Source organism: Mercurialis annua, linkage group LG8 (genome assembly GCF_937616625.2).
Source record: "Mercurialis annua linkage group LG8, ddMerAnnu1.2, whole genome shotgun sequence".
Taxonomy (NCBI): Eukaryota; Viridiplantae; Streptophyta; class Magnoliopsida; order Malpighiales; family Euphorbiaceae; genus Mercurialis; species Mercurialis annua.
Window position 1 is genome coordinate 40,055,009 of NC_065577.1, and position 19,264 is coordinate 40,074,272.

Consider the following 19,264-nt stretch of genomic DNA (forward strand, 5'->3'; position numbering starts at 1 on the left):
AAAGTTTTAAATAATCATAAAACTGACAAAAATATATAATATAAACTCTTAAACTTAATATATTCTTCAATCCTAATTTAGATTAGTTCAAAGTAACTGTTCTTTTTATAACATTATACATCTATAATATATATTTTTATTATTCAATTCTACAGAAAAATCTTTTTTGAATGTTTGATTTATCTCTAAAAAACCTTTTTGTATTTCTCAGTAATTTGTTGTAATTTCTTCTTGTTGTGAACCGTGAATTATCTGTCTTCTCTATAATTGATAACAAAATTCAATAATCATTATATAAGGTAAGCTTTTTGAATTTTGAATTAATTGTAAGATAGAATTTAAATGTTCGTAAAAAAAAGATGAATGCCATATTAGAAGGGAGAAATAGTATTCTTGATACTTTTTAAACATGTTTGTCTTTTCTAATTGATTTTTTTTAACAGACTACGACTAATAACGAAGCTTAATTTTCATTTTAAACTATGTGCTTTTAAATTTTGAATAGTAGCATATTATTCTAGTGACATGTTAATTAGTTTTAACTATGAATAATTTATTAAACGGATACTAAAGATAATGCTGGATTTTTCCACAGTTTTGATATACTGTAATTTGCATTTTACCTAATAAAAGAACAAACAAAATTCTTATCTCATAGTTAAGTGTGTCTCAAAACTAATATTATATATTAAAACAAATAAAGATTAAAACTCATAGATCAATTTATCGGTTTAAATCTCTGAGTCGATTGGATTTAAATGAACAAAATCTAGACAGTTCAAAATAGTAGTATTAGCATAACAGTGGCCAGTTTAATTAAAATAATAATGATATAAATTTTCAAATATTACAAAATCAAATAGAGAAAGTTACAAATACCAAAAGAAGGTTGTTGATCCATTGTCTCTATACTGCATAAAAGCAAAAACAAAGAAAAAAATCACAATGATTATAAAGTGTTTATACAAATATCAAAATATTATTAATAAAATGCAAATGAATGAACAAATAATAATCTTACTATAAAAAATGAATTCAGTGATTGATCTTTTGAGCTAGAATTTTCACACAATTAACGATCCATTTGCTTCGCAATAAAAGGTCGAACTCTCAAAATTAAGAGTTTCTCCATGCCGTAATAGAAGGTCGTCGAACTCTTAAAATAAACAGTTTCTTTATGCTGTTATAAAATAAATCATCAAATTTACAATGTTAATTAATGTATACCACAATATACAATCAAATATGCATTAAACTAAAATTATACTACCTCCGTTCTTTTTTAGTTGTCCATTTAGCCAAAATTGCACATATTAAGATAGTGGGATTTTTGTCTTAAATAATAGAAGTAAATACTAATATAACCCTACTATATAATAAATGCTTTGTAAATTGAGTTATAGAGTCATTTATGAGGGTTAAATTTGGAAGATAATAGCTAATGTTATCTTGAAATTCTAGATGGACAACTAAATATAGACAAATTCATTTGGCTAAATGGACAACTAAAAAAGAACGGAGGGAGTAGATTTTATAATTTGAAAGTGGTGGCCGGCCCTAATTCCAACCATTTACTTGGTTTAGGGGAATTAGTAGTAACCAAATTAAAAAAGTTTGGAATTATATAAAGTACACACCGAAAGAGAGTTTGTATATTGATAAAATTAGATGTTTTGAATAAATACAAATACTGCAAACGTAGTAATCCTAACTAAAATAAAGATAATGAATAAAAATTAAAATAGGTTTAATTATTAAAGATAAGTAGTTTGTCGAAGACTCTTTAAAAACAATAAAAATAAAATAAGTATTTTAATAAAGTTGGAGACTACGAAAATGCTCCATTTAATTAGAATCAATGTGAGAGTGTCACGACCCATTTTCATGAATCGCGACCGGCGCTAGGGTATGGGTAATGTAGTACCGAAACCCGTAGCTAGCCTTTCATTTAATTCATAAACACATAAACCTGCAGAAAACCAATGCTCGGGGGCAACCGAGACTTCAGCCTAAACTAGCAGTTATAATAATCAACAGTTAAAATAACATGCTTAATCAACTCCGAGTTTAAAATAGATTCATCATGAATTAATGTAAATAATACAGCATGCCAGAGCAATATAAGCAGTCGAACCAATCCGACAAAATAAATAATAATAATAAAGACGTCTAGTTACTACTGCGGTCTAAGAGTAAAAACAGTTCTACAGTTCTACTAAAATAAATGGAACCTCCGAGGAAAGTAAATGCGGAGATCACCAGACTCTCTCAGATCATAACCCTGGGGAAAATTGGGAAAACAACGGGGTCAGATATACTGAGATGAGTTCATACCACTATCTACATTTATTAAGTGAAAAACCTTTAAAACGTTTAAAGCATTTAATAACAATATTACGAATAATAGTTGGAACCCTAATCCACAATTCTACATAAATAACATAATCCATTAGGTCTGGTCCCGAGAGCTGAGCTACACCGAATTACCACTGACCACACTTATACCAGAGTCCCGAGAGCCGAGCTACACCGAGTTACTCTACTTGGTCCCGAGAGCTATGCTCACACCGAGTTACCACATTACCATAATTACCTTTTCCAGATCTTTACCGGTGCGCACGCAGTCCTAATGATGCCCATTAGGTAGCATGTTCCAACTAGAAGCCATAATATAAAAACAATTCGAAATATACGTACAGTATATATATTTAATATTAAAATAACGATTTACTTAATAAAGCGGTAAATAGTAAGTACAAACTCACTGCTTGCTAATCCACGTGAATACCGGCAAGCAACTAATCCTTGTTCGCCTCTGGAGCACGGACAATAGACGGGTCTAGACAAATAAAATAATTATTAAAAACAGACCCTAACTCTAGGGAGTACTAGACACCACATAGGACTAGCACAATTAACATGTCGGAATAAACAATCCAAAGCACACACAAATAATACCCATTAGGTAATAAAGCCCAATTTAAATAAGTCTATTGAGTTCTCGCTTAAAATCCAATTTATAAATATTATTTAATAACTATAAATAATAAATAATTTCCAAATAGTGGGTTAGCCGAGTTACCAATAACTACCAAGCTAACCTCACTGGTCGGGTGACCGAAGTCTAACCCGACTCAAAACAATTTTCAATATAAACCCAAGTTTATTTTTATAAAATAAATTAACAAAATAATAATCCATTTTAAAAGCGGAACTCAATAACTTCAATTCTAAGTAACCCAAGTTACAAATCAAAAACTTAATCATTTTAAGTTAATAAAAATTTAGGGACTAAATTGTACTTTAACCAATTAGGGGCTAAATTGTACTTTTGCCAAATAGGGACTAAATTGTACTTTAGTCAATTTGATATCCGAAATCAAATTAATTGCTTTTGTTTAATATTTAAAACAAAATACGAAGTTATTAATCACAAACTTACTTAAATACATTATAAAAACGTTTCAAGGCTAAATTGCAATTTAGCCAAAATTCTAAAACATTAATTATTATTAATAGCAATTATTATTAATCTAATTAGCTCAAATAATAATATTTTTAGATTTACCAAAATAATATTTCCCAATTGACAACCTTTCAATTTAAATAAAATCCTCAAATTAGAAATCAAAACAATTAATCAATAAGTAAAATTTATCTTAAGGAATCAAAAAGTTTTAAACAAAACAATTTGATAACCTAGAGGAACTCTTAACCAAACAAAACTCACAATAGCCAACCAAATTAAGACACAACATCATCTTCCCCATACCAAGCCAACCTTAACATTTCAAATTTGAAATTCATTCACAGAAGCTCAAAATCAAAGAAAAACAATGCAATATCAATGAATCCAATCATGAAACTGAGCATGCCAAGACTTCATCCCTCAATCATCAATAATCATAAGTTTTTAAGCCATGAAAAAGGAAACAGAAACTTAAGAATTTACCAAACCATAATTGAAAGTAACAATTATACAGAACGACAACAACGAATCGAGGAGCGGAACGATGGAATAAACTCAATCCGAAAGCTTAAACTATTAACCACCAATCATGCCAAGGGATTCATAATCATTAAACAATGAAAAGACATGGACAAAAGAGCAAGGATAATCGGCAGAAACTTAAAATCAAAACAGAGTATAATAGCATTCAAAAACAATGAAACGGTGGTGATTGAAACGAGATCGACGGCGTACCGTTCAGCGAAACTGAGATAGGGAGACGTAGGGAATTGAGTCTAGAACGTCTGAGATCAAACGGTTTTGATTTCGATCTAGAAACGAGCAAGAACGAATCAAATTACGTAATGCCGTTTCAAGGCAGAAATCTGAGATTGAGAAATTATAAAACTAACCGGAACAGCAGAGTTTGGATGATGATTTCGGCTTCGTTTCTCAGCGAATGGACAAACGGAAAACGGCTAGGGCTAGCTTGCAGCGTGATCTAGGTTTTCTGTTTAGAAGTCGCTTTTAAATAACGAGTGGAAGCGGGCCGTAAACGAGGTCGAAAAGGGCCAAACAAATGGGTCCAAAAGCTGATGTGATTCCCGAACGGGAATGGCCTTTCAGGCCATGATTCCCGTTCGGGAATGCCTGGTCTCGAACGAGACCAGGCCCAAAAAATGAGATTCCCGTTCGGGAATTCCAATTCCCGAACGGGAATGAAAGAATTCTATTTTTTTTTATTTTTGATTTAAAAAAATAATTGGTTAAACCAATAAATCACACCCAAACCAAACAACTCGAACCAAGCCACTAATATCGAAATTACTTCAAAACGACCGGGAAAAATGTCGGAATTTATCGAAAAATAAATTAAAATTTTACGGGATATTACATTCTCCCCAACTAATTAAAAATTCGTCCTCGAATTTAAATAAAACTATCGACATACCACATAATATAAAGTTACACATCCAGTTAAACAAAATGTACAAAGCCGATAAGAAAACATATCCACAAGATACCTATCGTAAATTAGGACAACAAAATATAACGAAACTGCACACGACCTCTGTCATTAAATAACAGATCAAAACCAAGAAACCAACCCACTGTCGTTGATGGTATTCCATGTCCAACGGCATACGCACGCGCGTAAGCAAAATTTAACAGGTTGTCCCTCAAACACTTCAAAACCTTCAGTTGCAAAAACTGAACACACTCAAAGGTCACCAAAGTACTAACACAACTTCCACTAGGCATAACGATAACATAACTCTAGGGCAGTTCAACTAAGATACAACAAGATCTACTACCCAACACTCGGCTAATATACTAGGATAATTAAGATCCAATCTCCAATCGCATAACCGACACTGGCTCGCAATATAAGCGATCACAACACACTTATGCACCAAATCCTGTTTCTAGCAGTAGATGCTCCAACTCATAATAACACAATTTATTCAACTGAGAGTCACCATTTTCCTATACCGGAGTGGTTTCCAAAGCCAGCTCGAAACTCATCTATTACAAAATCCTCCATATCAATACATGGTTAAGCGTTAAGCTCAACTATAGCTCTACAACTCCAAACTCTTTTGCCTTAAACAAAACAATAACCTTGCAATATAGTTGATAAAATTTATCATTCCTAAACCCTTACTTCCTTTTACTTAGCATCTCTACTTCAAAATGACCGATAACAAACCCAATAACTTCAGAAAATATTTCGGTTCCAAAACAAACATGATAATAATCATCTAATCCTAACGATTGGTACCAGCTCGATAATACTGTTAACTTGTGAATCCACAACACAAAAACTCATAACGCAATTCAAAGAAAAGCGAACATCTCTCATGAATACAAAATAAATTTCTATATCAATTATAATAATATCCATCATAATGATTCTTCCAATCACTCAGAAACATAACGCCATGACTACTCTGCACATTGACTGTATCTGACAACATAAAATTTGTCACCCTTACCAAGGGTTCAACAAATGACCCAACGATATCCATTATTACGATAATACCCTCTAACAGAATCAATCAACCTATTTTAGTTGTCGAAACCTATTAACCGCGTTTTCGATTTTTAAATCAACTACCTCATATAACAAAATCGAATTCAAATTCTCAAAATTATTCAATCAATTGACTACAGCCTCGTATACAACGAGAGATCAATACGATCAGATTGTTAGTTATGCTCAAAACCAACTCCTGTGGGTATAAAATCTTTTAATATCAAATATTTTACACACAAAAGAATTTCCACTTTGATTAAAAGACTCTACGTCTTACACCTCCTTTTCATTCGAAATCAAAATACCCTTACCGTTGAAAAAACCATCGGTTTTGCAAACCCTTGAAAAATTTCAAGACCTCCACATGTAAATCCGAAATTTTCTCTTACTTTCCAATACATTTTGCAAATCTATAAAACAGTTCAATTGACAAAGATTTATGTTCTTTTTAATTCAAACTTGCTAATACACTTTTTAATAATTTATACTTAAAAAAAAAAAAACAACTGTGGCCGAATTTTCCGTATTCAAAATACACATTGATGTTTCAAGCATCCCAAAATTTTTAAGTCGCTTCTAAATTTTTTTTTCAAACAAAACAAAATTGAAGAAATCGCTCAAGCGAAAAATTTATTATCCCTTTTGAATCAATTTTGACAAAAATTCTCCATTTCCTCAGAAAGATAAAATCAGCAATGTAAATTTCTTGTTTATAAACATTCCTTATATCAATACACCAAAATTCTTTGGACAATTTCAAATCTGAAAAGATAAAGTTTCGTTTAAAACAAAAATATAGTGTATAAACACACATGGAGCATAACCAACATTCTTAATCCACAAATCCTTAATTATCATGAAGCTTACTATTCTAAAATACACTATACCGCACTTAGCACAACTATATCTCGAGCGCAACCTCAAAATCATTCTTACTCACCACCACAAGATTCTGATTCTACAGACCATAATCTCACAGCAAAAATATCTAATAACCATCATCATCATCACAGAGTATTTGTCTAGCTACCTTCCGGTAACAGTTTCAAAATCATTTGAAATTCCACAACTTTATAAATACATTTACCCCAAAGGGGCTCGCGAGTTTGTTCTAAGACATCTTTCTAAAAACACTTTGTCGATAAAATTTATTTTACATAATTGTGCGCCAGGGTGATGGCATCTCTCATCCCCAAAGAGTTGCATCCAACCCTAATAATTTCTATGCACGTGATGCATGTACTATTATGCATGTATCAATTATTATTTTATCTTATATTTAGTGAACATACTCTGTGTTCAATGCAAACCTATTCGTGACATTCAAAATGCATGTTCATGATATGTCTGGGCACAATTACGTGTTGAAAATATTTCAAATATTTCAGCAAATCAATCTTTGAAATCCATTTCTCAATAAACACTTGTTAGACGTTACACTCTGCGAGATGCACTCGATGACCTCAAAATATTTCTCAAAATTTCCTTACTTGCACCTAGCAACATTCGATGCTATACAACAATTCCTCATAATAACTTCATTACAACTCTATTATAAAAAGTAACTAACTAACCTCAATCCAGACTGAGCATATAACCAAAGAAAATAGCACATAAAATATGTTCTTATAAAATTTACCGCCAGCTCCCGCATCGCATCATCAGACTTGATGGAAACACCAGTGTATTAGTACATCGATCTATCTTTTCGGTTCAGAGTTCGCAATACCCATCCTAGGATAATCAGAAATCATCAACCAATCCAAAGGAAGTACCTCCCTTGTATTCCTTGATATCGAAACCCAAGGGTTTCGATCCACAAAACAGAAATAGTGAAGCCCCGCGCAACCCAAAACCGAAACAAAAGGGAAACAAGATTAAAAAAAATCTTACTCAAAGGTCAAAACTATACATCAAGGTAAGCCAACCATAACCACATGATTAGATCATCTCACGTGCTATACTGCACGAAGAGACAAAACTAACACAATCAACTTAGTCCAACAGACAAGCGAGTTATAAAACACAAATTCTGTTCACAAGATAACAAATCTGTAAATCGCAAACCACGTAACCATGCCATTGAACACAATTAACTCAAGCATACTTAAAACAAATCAGGATATGCCACAACATTTCCTTGAAATCTCATTTCAAATTTACCATGTAATTATATCGTCCTTTAATAGTACGCTTCAAAATTCGTTTTAAAATTAAAAATTAAATACGAAAATTTTCAAATTTTGCTGAGCCCCAAGGTTAAAACAAAATCACATTTTGTAAAAATCTCTTCTTATTAATCAGTTGCTTTAAAATGGATACCCAAGTATCTCAGACAATAAAATTATCGAGCTAGCCGAGTCATTACAACTACCAAGCTCAACTCCTAAAATTGGGTGACCCAAGTCGAACCCAAAACAATCGTTTATAAAACGTATTTAAAATATTTATAAATCCGGAAAAGTATTTTAATAAAATTTTCATCCCTTCAAATTTTTGGGAGCTCAATTTAAACCAACCGCTAAACGGTAATTTAAAACTCAAGTGAGAAATCTTTGATTTCAAACATCTATTCTGTAAATCCCAAAAATTCAAAATGCTGGCATACTACAGCATGATAAAATAACTTCAACGTTAAATTCTTAAAACAATGACTTATCTCATAAAACATCATTTGAAACCATCGCTTGTTAACACCAGACCAAACATAATATTTCGAAATATTTACTAGCAACTCAACCAAAACCATCTTATAAGAATTTAAAATTAAACTTCTCTTATAAATCTATGTCGAAATACAAATCGGATAAAACAATATTCTCGATAAAAATCTTCAAATCAACATGTGGTCAAACAATGCATGACCATCAAACACGTTTTAAGGTTTAACCCAAAATCTCTTTAATTGAAAAATAAGGCTAACGTCCAACATACGATCACATTTAACATCAACAATTGAGGCCAAAGCCAAGACGTACTTTATTAACAAAGCAAAAGCAGTTCAACGCATCACGTAAAATAACTGTAACATTACCATAAATTTTAGCAAACATCATACCCAAGTATGAGTCTTTAGGAAAATTTACCAACCTATGATTTCCCGAGAAATCAAAAGCAATTATAATCACCCAAGTAAAATAATCTCAACATGATAAAACACAGCAATTAACATCCAAGTGAAATAAATTGTCAATCAAAGCATCAATACCAATTAAGGACTGACAGACATCACCTATAGGATGTAGGCTGAAGGTTTGAAAAACAAATGATGACGTTTAAAAGACAAGACACGAATCCTAATTCCGCAGTAGTTCCTAAGACACAACCATACTTAACAGAGTAAACACATAGCACGCAAATGGCCTTGGTTTGAAACCAAAGCTCTGATACCAAGTTTGTCACGACCCATTTTCATGAATCGCGACCGGCGCTAGGGTATGGGTAATGTAGTACCGAAACCCATAGCTAGCCTTTCATTTAATTCATAAACACATAAACCTGCAGAAAACCAATGCTCGGGGGCAACCGAGACTTCAGCCTAAACTAGCAGTTATAATAATCAACAGTTAAAATAACATGCTTAATCAACTCCGAGTTTAAAATAGATTCATCATGAATTAATGTAAATAATACAGCATGCCAGAGCAATATAACCAGTCGAACCAATCCGACAAAATAAATAATAATAATAAAGACGTCTAGTTACTACTGCGGTCTAAGAGTAAAAACAGTTCTACAGTTCTACTAAAATAAATGGAACCTCCGAGGAAAGTAAATGCGGAGATCACCAGACTCTCTCAGATCATAACCCTGGGGAAAATTGGGAAAACAACGGGGTCAGATATACTGAGATGAGTTCATACCACTATCTACATTTATTAAGTGAAAAACCTTTAAAACGTTTAAAGCATTTAATAACAATATTACGAATAATAGTTGGAACCCTAATCCACAATTCTACATAAATAACATAATCCATTAGGTCTGGTCCCGAGAGCTGAGCTACACCGAGTTACCACTGACCACACTTATACCAGAGTCCCGAGAGCCGAGCTACACCGAGTTACTCTACTTGGTCCCGAGAGCTATGCTCACACCGAGTTACCACATTACCATAATTACCTTTTCCAGATCTTTACCGGTGCGCACGCAGTCCTAATGATGCCCATTAGGTAGCATGTTCCAACTAGAAGTCATAATATAAAAACAATTCGAAATATACGTACAGTATATATATTTAATATTAAAATAACGATTTACTTAATAAAGCGGTAAATAGTAAGTACAAACTCACTGCTTGCTAATCCACGTGAATACCGGCAAGCAACTAATCCTTGTTCGCCTCTGGAGCACGGACAATAGACGGGTCTAGACAAATAAAATAATTATTAAAAACAGACCCTAACTCTAGGGAGTACTAGACACCACATAGGACTAGCACAATTAACATGTCGGAATAAACAATCCAAAGCACACACAAATAATACCCATTAGGTAATAAAGCCCAATTTAAATAAGTCTATTGAGTTCTCGCTTAAAATCCAATTTATAAATATTATTTAATAACTATAAATAATAAATAATTTCCAAATAGTGGGTTAGCCGAGTTACCAATAACTACCAAGCTAACCTCACTGGTCGGGTGACCCAAGTCTAACCCGACTCAAAACAATTTTCAATATAAACCCAAGTTTATTTTTATAAAATAAATTAACAAAATAATAATCCATTTTAAAAGCGGAACTCAATAACTTCAATTCTAAGTAACCCAAGTTACAAATCAAAAACTTAATCATTTTAAGTTAATAAAAATTTAGGGACTAAATTGTACTTTAACCAATTAGGGGCTAAATTGTACTTTTGCCAAATAGGGACTAAATTGTACTTTAGTCAATTTGATATCCGAAATCAAATTAATTGCTTTTGTTTAATATTTAAAACAAAATACGAAGTTATTAATCACAAACTTACTTAAATACATTATAAAAACGTTTCAAGGCTAAATTGCAATTTAGCCAAAATTCTAAAACATTAATTATTATTAATCTAATTAGCTCAAATAATAATATTTTTAGATTTATCAAAATAATATTTCCCAATTGACAACCTTTCAATTTAAATAAAATCCTCAAATTAGAAATCAAAACAATTAATCAATAAGTAAAATTTATCTTAAGGAATCAAAAAGTTTTAAACAAAACAATTTGATAACCTAGAGGAACTCTTAACCAAACAAAACTCACAATAGCCAACCAAATTAAGACACAACATCATCTTCCCCATACCAAGCCAACCTTAACATTTCAAATTTGAAATTCATTCACAGAAGCTCAAAATCAAAGAAAAACAATGCAATATCAATGAATCCAATCATGAAACTGAGCATGCCAAGACTTCATCCCTCAATCATCAATAATCATAAGTTTTTAAGCCATGAAAAAGGAAACAGAAACTTAAGAATTTACCAAACCATAATTGAAAGTAACAATTATACAGAACGACAACAACGAATCGAGGAGCGGAACGATGGAATAAACTCAATCCGAAAGCTTAAACTATTAACCACCAATCATGCCAAGGGATAATCATTAAACAATGAAAAGACATGGACAAAAGAGCAAGGATAATCGGCAGAAACTTAAAATCAAAACAGAGTATAATAGCATTCAAAAACAATGAAACGGTGGTGATTGAAACGAGATCGACGGCGTACCGTTCAGCGAAACTGAGATAGGGAGACGTAGGGAATTGAGTCTAGAACGTCTGAGATCAAACGGTTTTGATTTCGATCTAGAAACGAGCAAGAACGAATCAAATTACGTAATGCCGTTTCAAGGCAGAAATCTGAGATTGAGGAATTATAAAACTAACCGGAACAGCAGAGTTTGGATGATGATTTCGGCTTCGTTTCTCAGCGAATGGACAAACGGAAAACGGCTAGGGCTAGCTTGCAGCGTGATCTAGGTTTTCTGTTTAGAAGTCGCTTTTAAATAACGAGTGGAAGCGGGCCGTAAACGAGGTCGAAAAGGGCCAAACAAATGGGTCCAAAAGCTGATGTGATTCCCGAACGGGAATGGCCTTTCAGGCCATGATTCCCGTTCGGGAATGCCTGGTCTCGAACGAGACCAGGCCCAAAAAATGAGATTCCCGTTCGGGAATTCCAATTCCCGAACGGGAATGAAAGAATTCTATTTTTTTTTTATTTTTGATTTAAAAAAATAATTGGTTAAACCAATAAATCACACCCAAACCAAACAACTCGAACCAAGCCACTAATATCGAAATTACTTCAAAACGACCGGGAAAAATGTCGGAATTTATCGAAAAATAAATTAAAATTTTACGGGATATTACAGAGAGCTCCGTTGCTCCTCTCAATTATATAAGTACTAGTCGTATGCCCGCGCAATTGCGCAGAAATACTATAATATTATTTTTATTATAATTATTGTTATATTTAAATTAAAATTATATTATATTATATTCAACACACATTTGAATTTTCATATAAATAATATTAATTGTTTTGATACACAGTACTAACAAAAAAATTATTAGACAAAATTTGATATACATAAGAAAATAATATGTACCGTGATCTAAACAAATGACAAATTTAAATTTTTGAAATTAATTTTAATTCTATTTAATTCTGAAGTAGTTTAATTTTAATAGTTTTTTTTAGGTTTAATTGCGCCAAAAATCACCAACTTTCGCGTGTTGTTGGTATTAACATAATCTTTATTTCTTGACATATTTAACATTAACTTAATTTTATTTTTTGGCATATTTATCCACAGGACCATTTTGGATGAAAACGACGTCGTTTTGGATGTAAAACGACGCCGTTTTGGATCCAAACCAGCACAATTTTTCAAAGGAAAAGTAACCGTGGACAAATATGTCAAAAACTGAAAGTTAATGTTAAATATGCCAAGAAAAAAGATTATGTTAAATACCAAAAATACGCGAAAGTTGGTGATTTGTGGTGCAATTAAGCCTTTTTTTATGAATATTTAGTTTTAATAGTTGATTGATTTAAAATATATAATATCTACTATCTTTGTTTTTTGCATTTTGTATTTATATACATTTTTAATGTTTGGCTTGTGAACTTTTTTCTTCATTAATAATTTTGAGAGAGCATGTACTCTGAATGAATATAATCCCTAATTCATTGATTAATTAATCAATTTTCAAACTATATATTTTTAATACTAAAAATTTATTTAGACAAATTTTAAGAATGATGAAATGTCTTGTTATAGTTATTATCATTTATTTCTAATAAGTATATATATCAATGGCATAATCATCCAAAAAGATATCACTTTTTTGCTTTTTCACTTATATTTCAAATTTTTAAAATTGTTAATTTTATTTAATTTTCTAATTTTTAATGTTAATTGCACCTATTTTTTAAAATAACAATTTTATATTTCTAAAAAAAGTTCAAATATGTTATTCTTATTTAACACGTAGTCTAAGTAGGCCCTTACTATTTTAAAAAGTACTAAAAATTGAAATTATATATCAAATATGAACATATTTGATTTTTTTGTAAGTGGAAAAACACCCATCTGAAAAAAGGATACAATTAAATTAGAAACTGAAAAATGAAATAAATTTGACAATTTAAAAAAAAATTCAAAAAAAAAATTCAAAAAGTATTTATTAGGACCCAATTTATATAAACTATATATTTAAATTTTGTTTATTTATTTGCTTCTATTTTGAAAATTATTGTTTCTAAAACTCTATTTTTACCTATTTTAAAAGCTCTTATGGTTTTTTTTTCATATGTAGAAATAAGTTATGTCACTACATATGTCATGAGTTGTCAATTTATTTACTAATTACTTGATTATGTATTAAAATAATTTTTGTTCATATATTTGGATATTTTGTTTAGTGGTCTATCCATAGTAAAATGTCTTTACTCAATTGATTTTAAGACTTGTTTATTATTTTGACTATTGGAAAATTTGTGTTTTACATACGACACCAAGAGATTCTTAATTACAAATAATGAAAACATGTTAATTAATTTAGTTAGCTGTCATTTTATAATTTTCACTTTCGTAAATTTTTTAGTTAAGTAATAGATTATTTAGGAGAGAGTTTGTATAGTAATAGAATTTGGTAATTTTGATAAATTTAGTTAGCTGTCACTTTATAGTTTTCACTTCCGTAAATTTTTTAGTTAAGTAATAGATTATTTAGGAGTTGGATAAATATAACTTAAAAAGCTAATTAGAAAAATATAATTAAAATAAGTAGTTTTAAAAAATTGGAAACTATGAGAATGCTTTATTTGATGAGAATCTATGAGAGGGCTCCGTTGGTTCTCTCAATTATATAATTTTTTTAATTAAGTAATAGATTATTTAGGAGTTGGATAAATATAACTTAAAAAGCTAATTAGAAAAATATAATTAAAATAAGTAGTTTTAAAAAATTGGAAACTATGAGAATGCTTTATTTGGTGAGAATCAATGAGAGGGCTCCGTTGGTCCTCTCAATTATATAATACTAGTCGTAAACTCGCGCATCTGCGCGAAATCTAATTAATATTTAATTGGAATGATAATTTTCAATAAATCGAAAGCCTATTCTTCAAACACAATGGAACTCAAACTGTAGGTTATTCCTTTCAATTTAACAGTTTATAATATTTTTGCTATTATTATGAAGTATGAATTTATTAGTAAGATTTACTCACTGTAGTTCGTGATGTAGATTCAGGAAAATATAACACTTTAAATTAGCTATAATTATGAGTCTCGTCGTAAAAGAAAAATTATCTAATAGATCGTTAATTAGCTCTTAAGTGAAATAAAAAAACGCGTGACGATTTAGCACAATATCTGGAGGTATGATCCTGTACCTACCAATTTTAAAGTAATTATTCTTAGTCCTAATCTTAATTGTGTTCAACTAATTAATGAAGGTTTTTAATAATTATACACGCGTACATTTACTAATCTAATGGTCAGGAAAATTAACTAACATATGCATACTTTCTAGCAAGGGAGAGCAATAGCAAAAGCAGCAAAACTGATCAAGCTTTTGCCGATTGATTTAATAACATAATTCTGATTTAATACCTTAACAACAATGAAAAATTTTGCTTCTTCACAAGAGATTACGTATAGCCACTCTCTAATTTCAGAATTTTAAATATTTGTTGGAGAGTTTTTATTTTCTAGATTTTATTTCTCGGCCAAAATAAATTGGCAGAGATCATAGAACAAAAACAGTAGTGTACACAGTTTTATAAATTGCATAATTGAACAAAACAATAGAATATTCCAGGTTCTGTTTTCTTTTAAATTTAAGAAGTTAGTTTCAATTAGAAAGCTTAACTATTGGCTATTATCTTGTTGTTTGATTCTATCAATTAGACAGTTAACGTAAATTAAAACTGAATTACTTAAATTTGATAATAATTTAATTAAAATAAAATAAATATTTTAAAAAAGTGGAACTAACGAAAAGACTCCTTTTATTCTCTCAATTATATAAGTACAATTTATATTAATAGAAATTAAATTGAAATAGATTGTGTTTTACTTGAAAGTTATCACTTTCTCAACAACTAAATACTTATCTAAATTTAAATTAGATTAATTAGATTAAATAAATATTAAAATAATTAAATAAAAATAAGTGTTTTTAAAAGAATGGGAACTGATGAGAATGCTCTATTTGGTGAGAATCAATGAAAGCTCTCCGTTGGTCCTCTCAATTATAATATATATAGATATAGATATAGATATATAGATAATAGTCAAAATGATGGTCAAACTTATTGTTTTAAATTAAGATATTAGACTATAATTATTTTTTGATATATAATAATATATTAGAAGTCACAAGAAGTGGCAAAAAACTCAAAAAAAAAATCATATAAAAAGTGCAATTTGGCTATTATTATAAAAAAAATGCAATTTGGCTATTATTGTAAAAAATTAAAAGTTTTAGTTTAAATTGCATCAAGTTGTAAAGATTTGGATTATTTTTGCCACTAAGCCTAAAAAAACTGCAAAATTTATGGTGTTTTTTTTTCTCTAAAGCTATAAACATAACTTTTTTTTTTATGCTGTCTGAATTATAAAACTAAGATAATTGCTGGCCGGTTTCAACTAACCTTAAAACAATTGAAAAAATAAATGAAAGAAAAAGATTAGTCAATCGGCAAGTTGTAAGCATGCCAGATTTTATTATTGGAATATGTCATCTTCAGTCATAGTCACAGAGCAATAAGTATACAGGCATTAGTATATGAATATTCTTAATTTTTTGGCATCACACATTTTTGGGTCCATTTACTTGTTTTATTTTTAGCATTAGGTCCCTCCACTTCTATTTGTCAAGAATGAATACTTACGCTTTTAATTATATAAACATCGAATCCCTTCGTCATAAAAACCGTTAACTATGCCAATCTCAATCACACTAATGGCGTGTGAAATTCTCGCACCGTGACAGAGTGAACTAATGTCTATAAAATATGAGATATTATAAAGACTCAATATTGACAAATTAAAGTATAACTAGGCACTCATAATCAATACTAAAAAGTGAACAAGTGCATAGACATAAATACGCATTTTGCTTAATTTCTTATGAACAATGAAAAATGAGCAATTCTTACTGAGTGATTTACAACTACAAGCCATATAATGATAGATTCATATACATTTTGAACCCAGTTATCACAATTATACAGAAAATTAATCTTTAGACAGGAAAATAAAATAAAATAAAGGTTACCAATCAACTTTTTTTACCAGGATTATCTACCATCATTTCTATCAGAATGTGAAAGAGGTGATGTTAAACTAGCTTCGACGTCGTCTCCGAAATCACCACCTGATGACCATGTGCTAACCTTCTCAAAATTTGATGATAAAGGATAAGAATGCACATAATCTTCAAACTCGACATAAGTACTACTACTATCACCTTTTCTGGCGTCATATGCGTCGGGGGGTGTAACTACGTCAGGCAATGCTACTTCTCCTTGTAAATAGCTCACAATCTGCCTCATTGTAGGCCTCGCGTTGGGTGAATTATTAGAACAAATCAACCCGAGTTTCAGCACAACAATAGCTTCAAGCTCGTTGAACTCGCCGTGCAATCTTGAATCAACTACATCAAGAATTGCACCATTTTGCCATTTATCCCATACCCAATCCACCAAAATGAGCTCTTCAGGCAATGCCTTGGGCTCAATAGGTCTCCTTCCACATACAACTTCTAGCAAAAGGGCACCAAAGGCAAACACATCTGAACTAGTACTAGGTTTGCCTGTTCTTGTCAGCTCTGGTGCTAAGTACCCTAATGTTCCCACGACTCTAGTGGTGCTAGGATTACTACCACGCTCGTATAGCTTGGCGAGGCCGAAGTCTCCAAGTCTCCCATTCATCTCGGAATCTAATAATACATTGCCCGCCTTTATGTCTCTATGAATCACAGTCTGTTCCCATTCTTCATGCAAATAGAGAAGACCCGACGCAACACCTTTGATAATATTGAACCTATGTTCCCAACTGAGAATTGTGTCGGCCTCATCGAACAAGTACTTATCTAAGCTACCATTAGGCATGAAATCGTAGACGAGTAGTAAGTCAACTCTTCGGCGACACCAACCCATCAACTGAACCAAGTTTCTATGTCTAAGACGACCAATGCTAGCAATTTCGGAAGCAAATTCTCTCACGCCTTGCTTCGATTCATGAGAGATTCTCTTAACAGCAACTTCAGTAGAATTGACCAAAGTTCCTTTATAAACTTTGCCGAACCCACCAAATCCGAGAAGCTCCTTATCTCTGAAACCCCGGGTTGCTTTTTTCAGTTCCTGATAAGAAAATCTATGAGGACCAACATCAAATTCCCAATCCTCAATCACATCACCATCTTTCATCTTTCTAATCAAGAAAACCGATCCAACCACGACCAAAACCGCAACAACAACTAACGAAACTGCGACTACCGCAATCAACAAAGTACGATCCTTTTTCGGACCAGGAAGATTAGGCAATGCAGATAAAGATAAAGACTTTGCAACTCCATTAACACTAAAACTCCATCCAAGAACATAATGTGTACTTGCTAACAAACCAGTAGATGAAGAAAACCCAACATACATAAACTCTTTCAAGAAAGGAGACAGATCCACCTCAAATGATAAAATGGGCATTCTTGGTTTAACTGAAAAAGGTGAAACCCTAACTTGTAAAACACTCTTCACTGAATCATAGTCAATCCAAGCTTGAATAACCTTACCACTTTGAAGAGTGAGATTAACCCTAGTAGAATTATCAAGAAAATAAGCAGCAGCAACAGATTTATTTGACACCAAACTGTTTATATCAACACCAATATGATTATCATTTATATCACCAAATTCAAAATCTTGAACTGTATCAAACTCAACACCAACTATATGATTTGAGAAATTACCATTGTCGGTAGCATTCAGTAGGCCAAGAAACTGACTCGGAAGAGAGTCACTCAGCTGCTTCGAGGGTGAAATGGTAAAAGCAAACCCATGCCCACCAAGCTTTAAATACTCAGGAACTATAGCAAATGCAAAACTGGTTGAAAATGAGAACATTTTACCGGTGCTTGAGTTCTTGAATTTGATCTTATTAGAGTAAAAAGCATGCCCTTTTAAACGCGCCGTATTGTTGGTTAATTTCAGAATTCCATTCTCTTCAACCTCAGCTCCATCATAAACACTCATGTTCTTCTTGGCTTCATTGAATCCCTCTGAAAAAATCTCTTCTAGCTGGGAAAAAACTGGGTTTGTAAGGGAAAAAATCATTAGCAAGAAATAAAATTTATTCTTGGGCATTATCATAGTGAAAATTTGATGCTTCTGACTGAGAAATTTGAGGATTTTGTGAAATTGGGTGGGAATGAAAATTGTTTTTTGTGTTTTTCCAAGAAAATTGAAATATTTTTGTAGGAGAGAATTGAGGTTCTTGATACAGAGGATATGCTCTGCTCCGTTTTTTTTTTTTTTTTTGAGGAATTCTGTTTATCTAATTATTCAAGCATATTTTCTTGGATTAATAAATACAAATTCAATCATATAATTTACAAATAAATACAAAGCTTTAAAATTTTATAAAATTGGTGATTAGTTTTTATGTTTTGATAAATCGGAATATTAAATAATATTTTTTAAAAATATTATAATATAGACATGAAAATGTGTATACGACAGCAGTATTCTTTCAAAACAAACATTAATTAGTACTTCAAAT

General features: G+C 31.3%; 1 protein-coding gene across 1 annotated transcript; it reads right to left on the reverse strand.

Moving 5' to 3' along the window:
• Positions 1-16,609: 16,609 nt before the first annotated feature.
• On the reverse strand, positions 16,610-19,025 carry LOC126662333 (L-type lectin-domain containing receptor kinase S.4). Its single transcript, XM_050356281.2, has one exon. The coding sequence runs from the start codon at positions 18,853-18,855 to the stop codon at positions 16,786-16,788; it is 2,070 nt and encodes a 689-aa protein (XP_050212238.1). The 5' UTR covers positions 18,856-19,025; the 3' UTR covers positions 16,610-16,785.
• Positions 19,026-19,264: the final 239 nt, after the last annotated feature.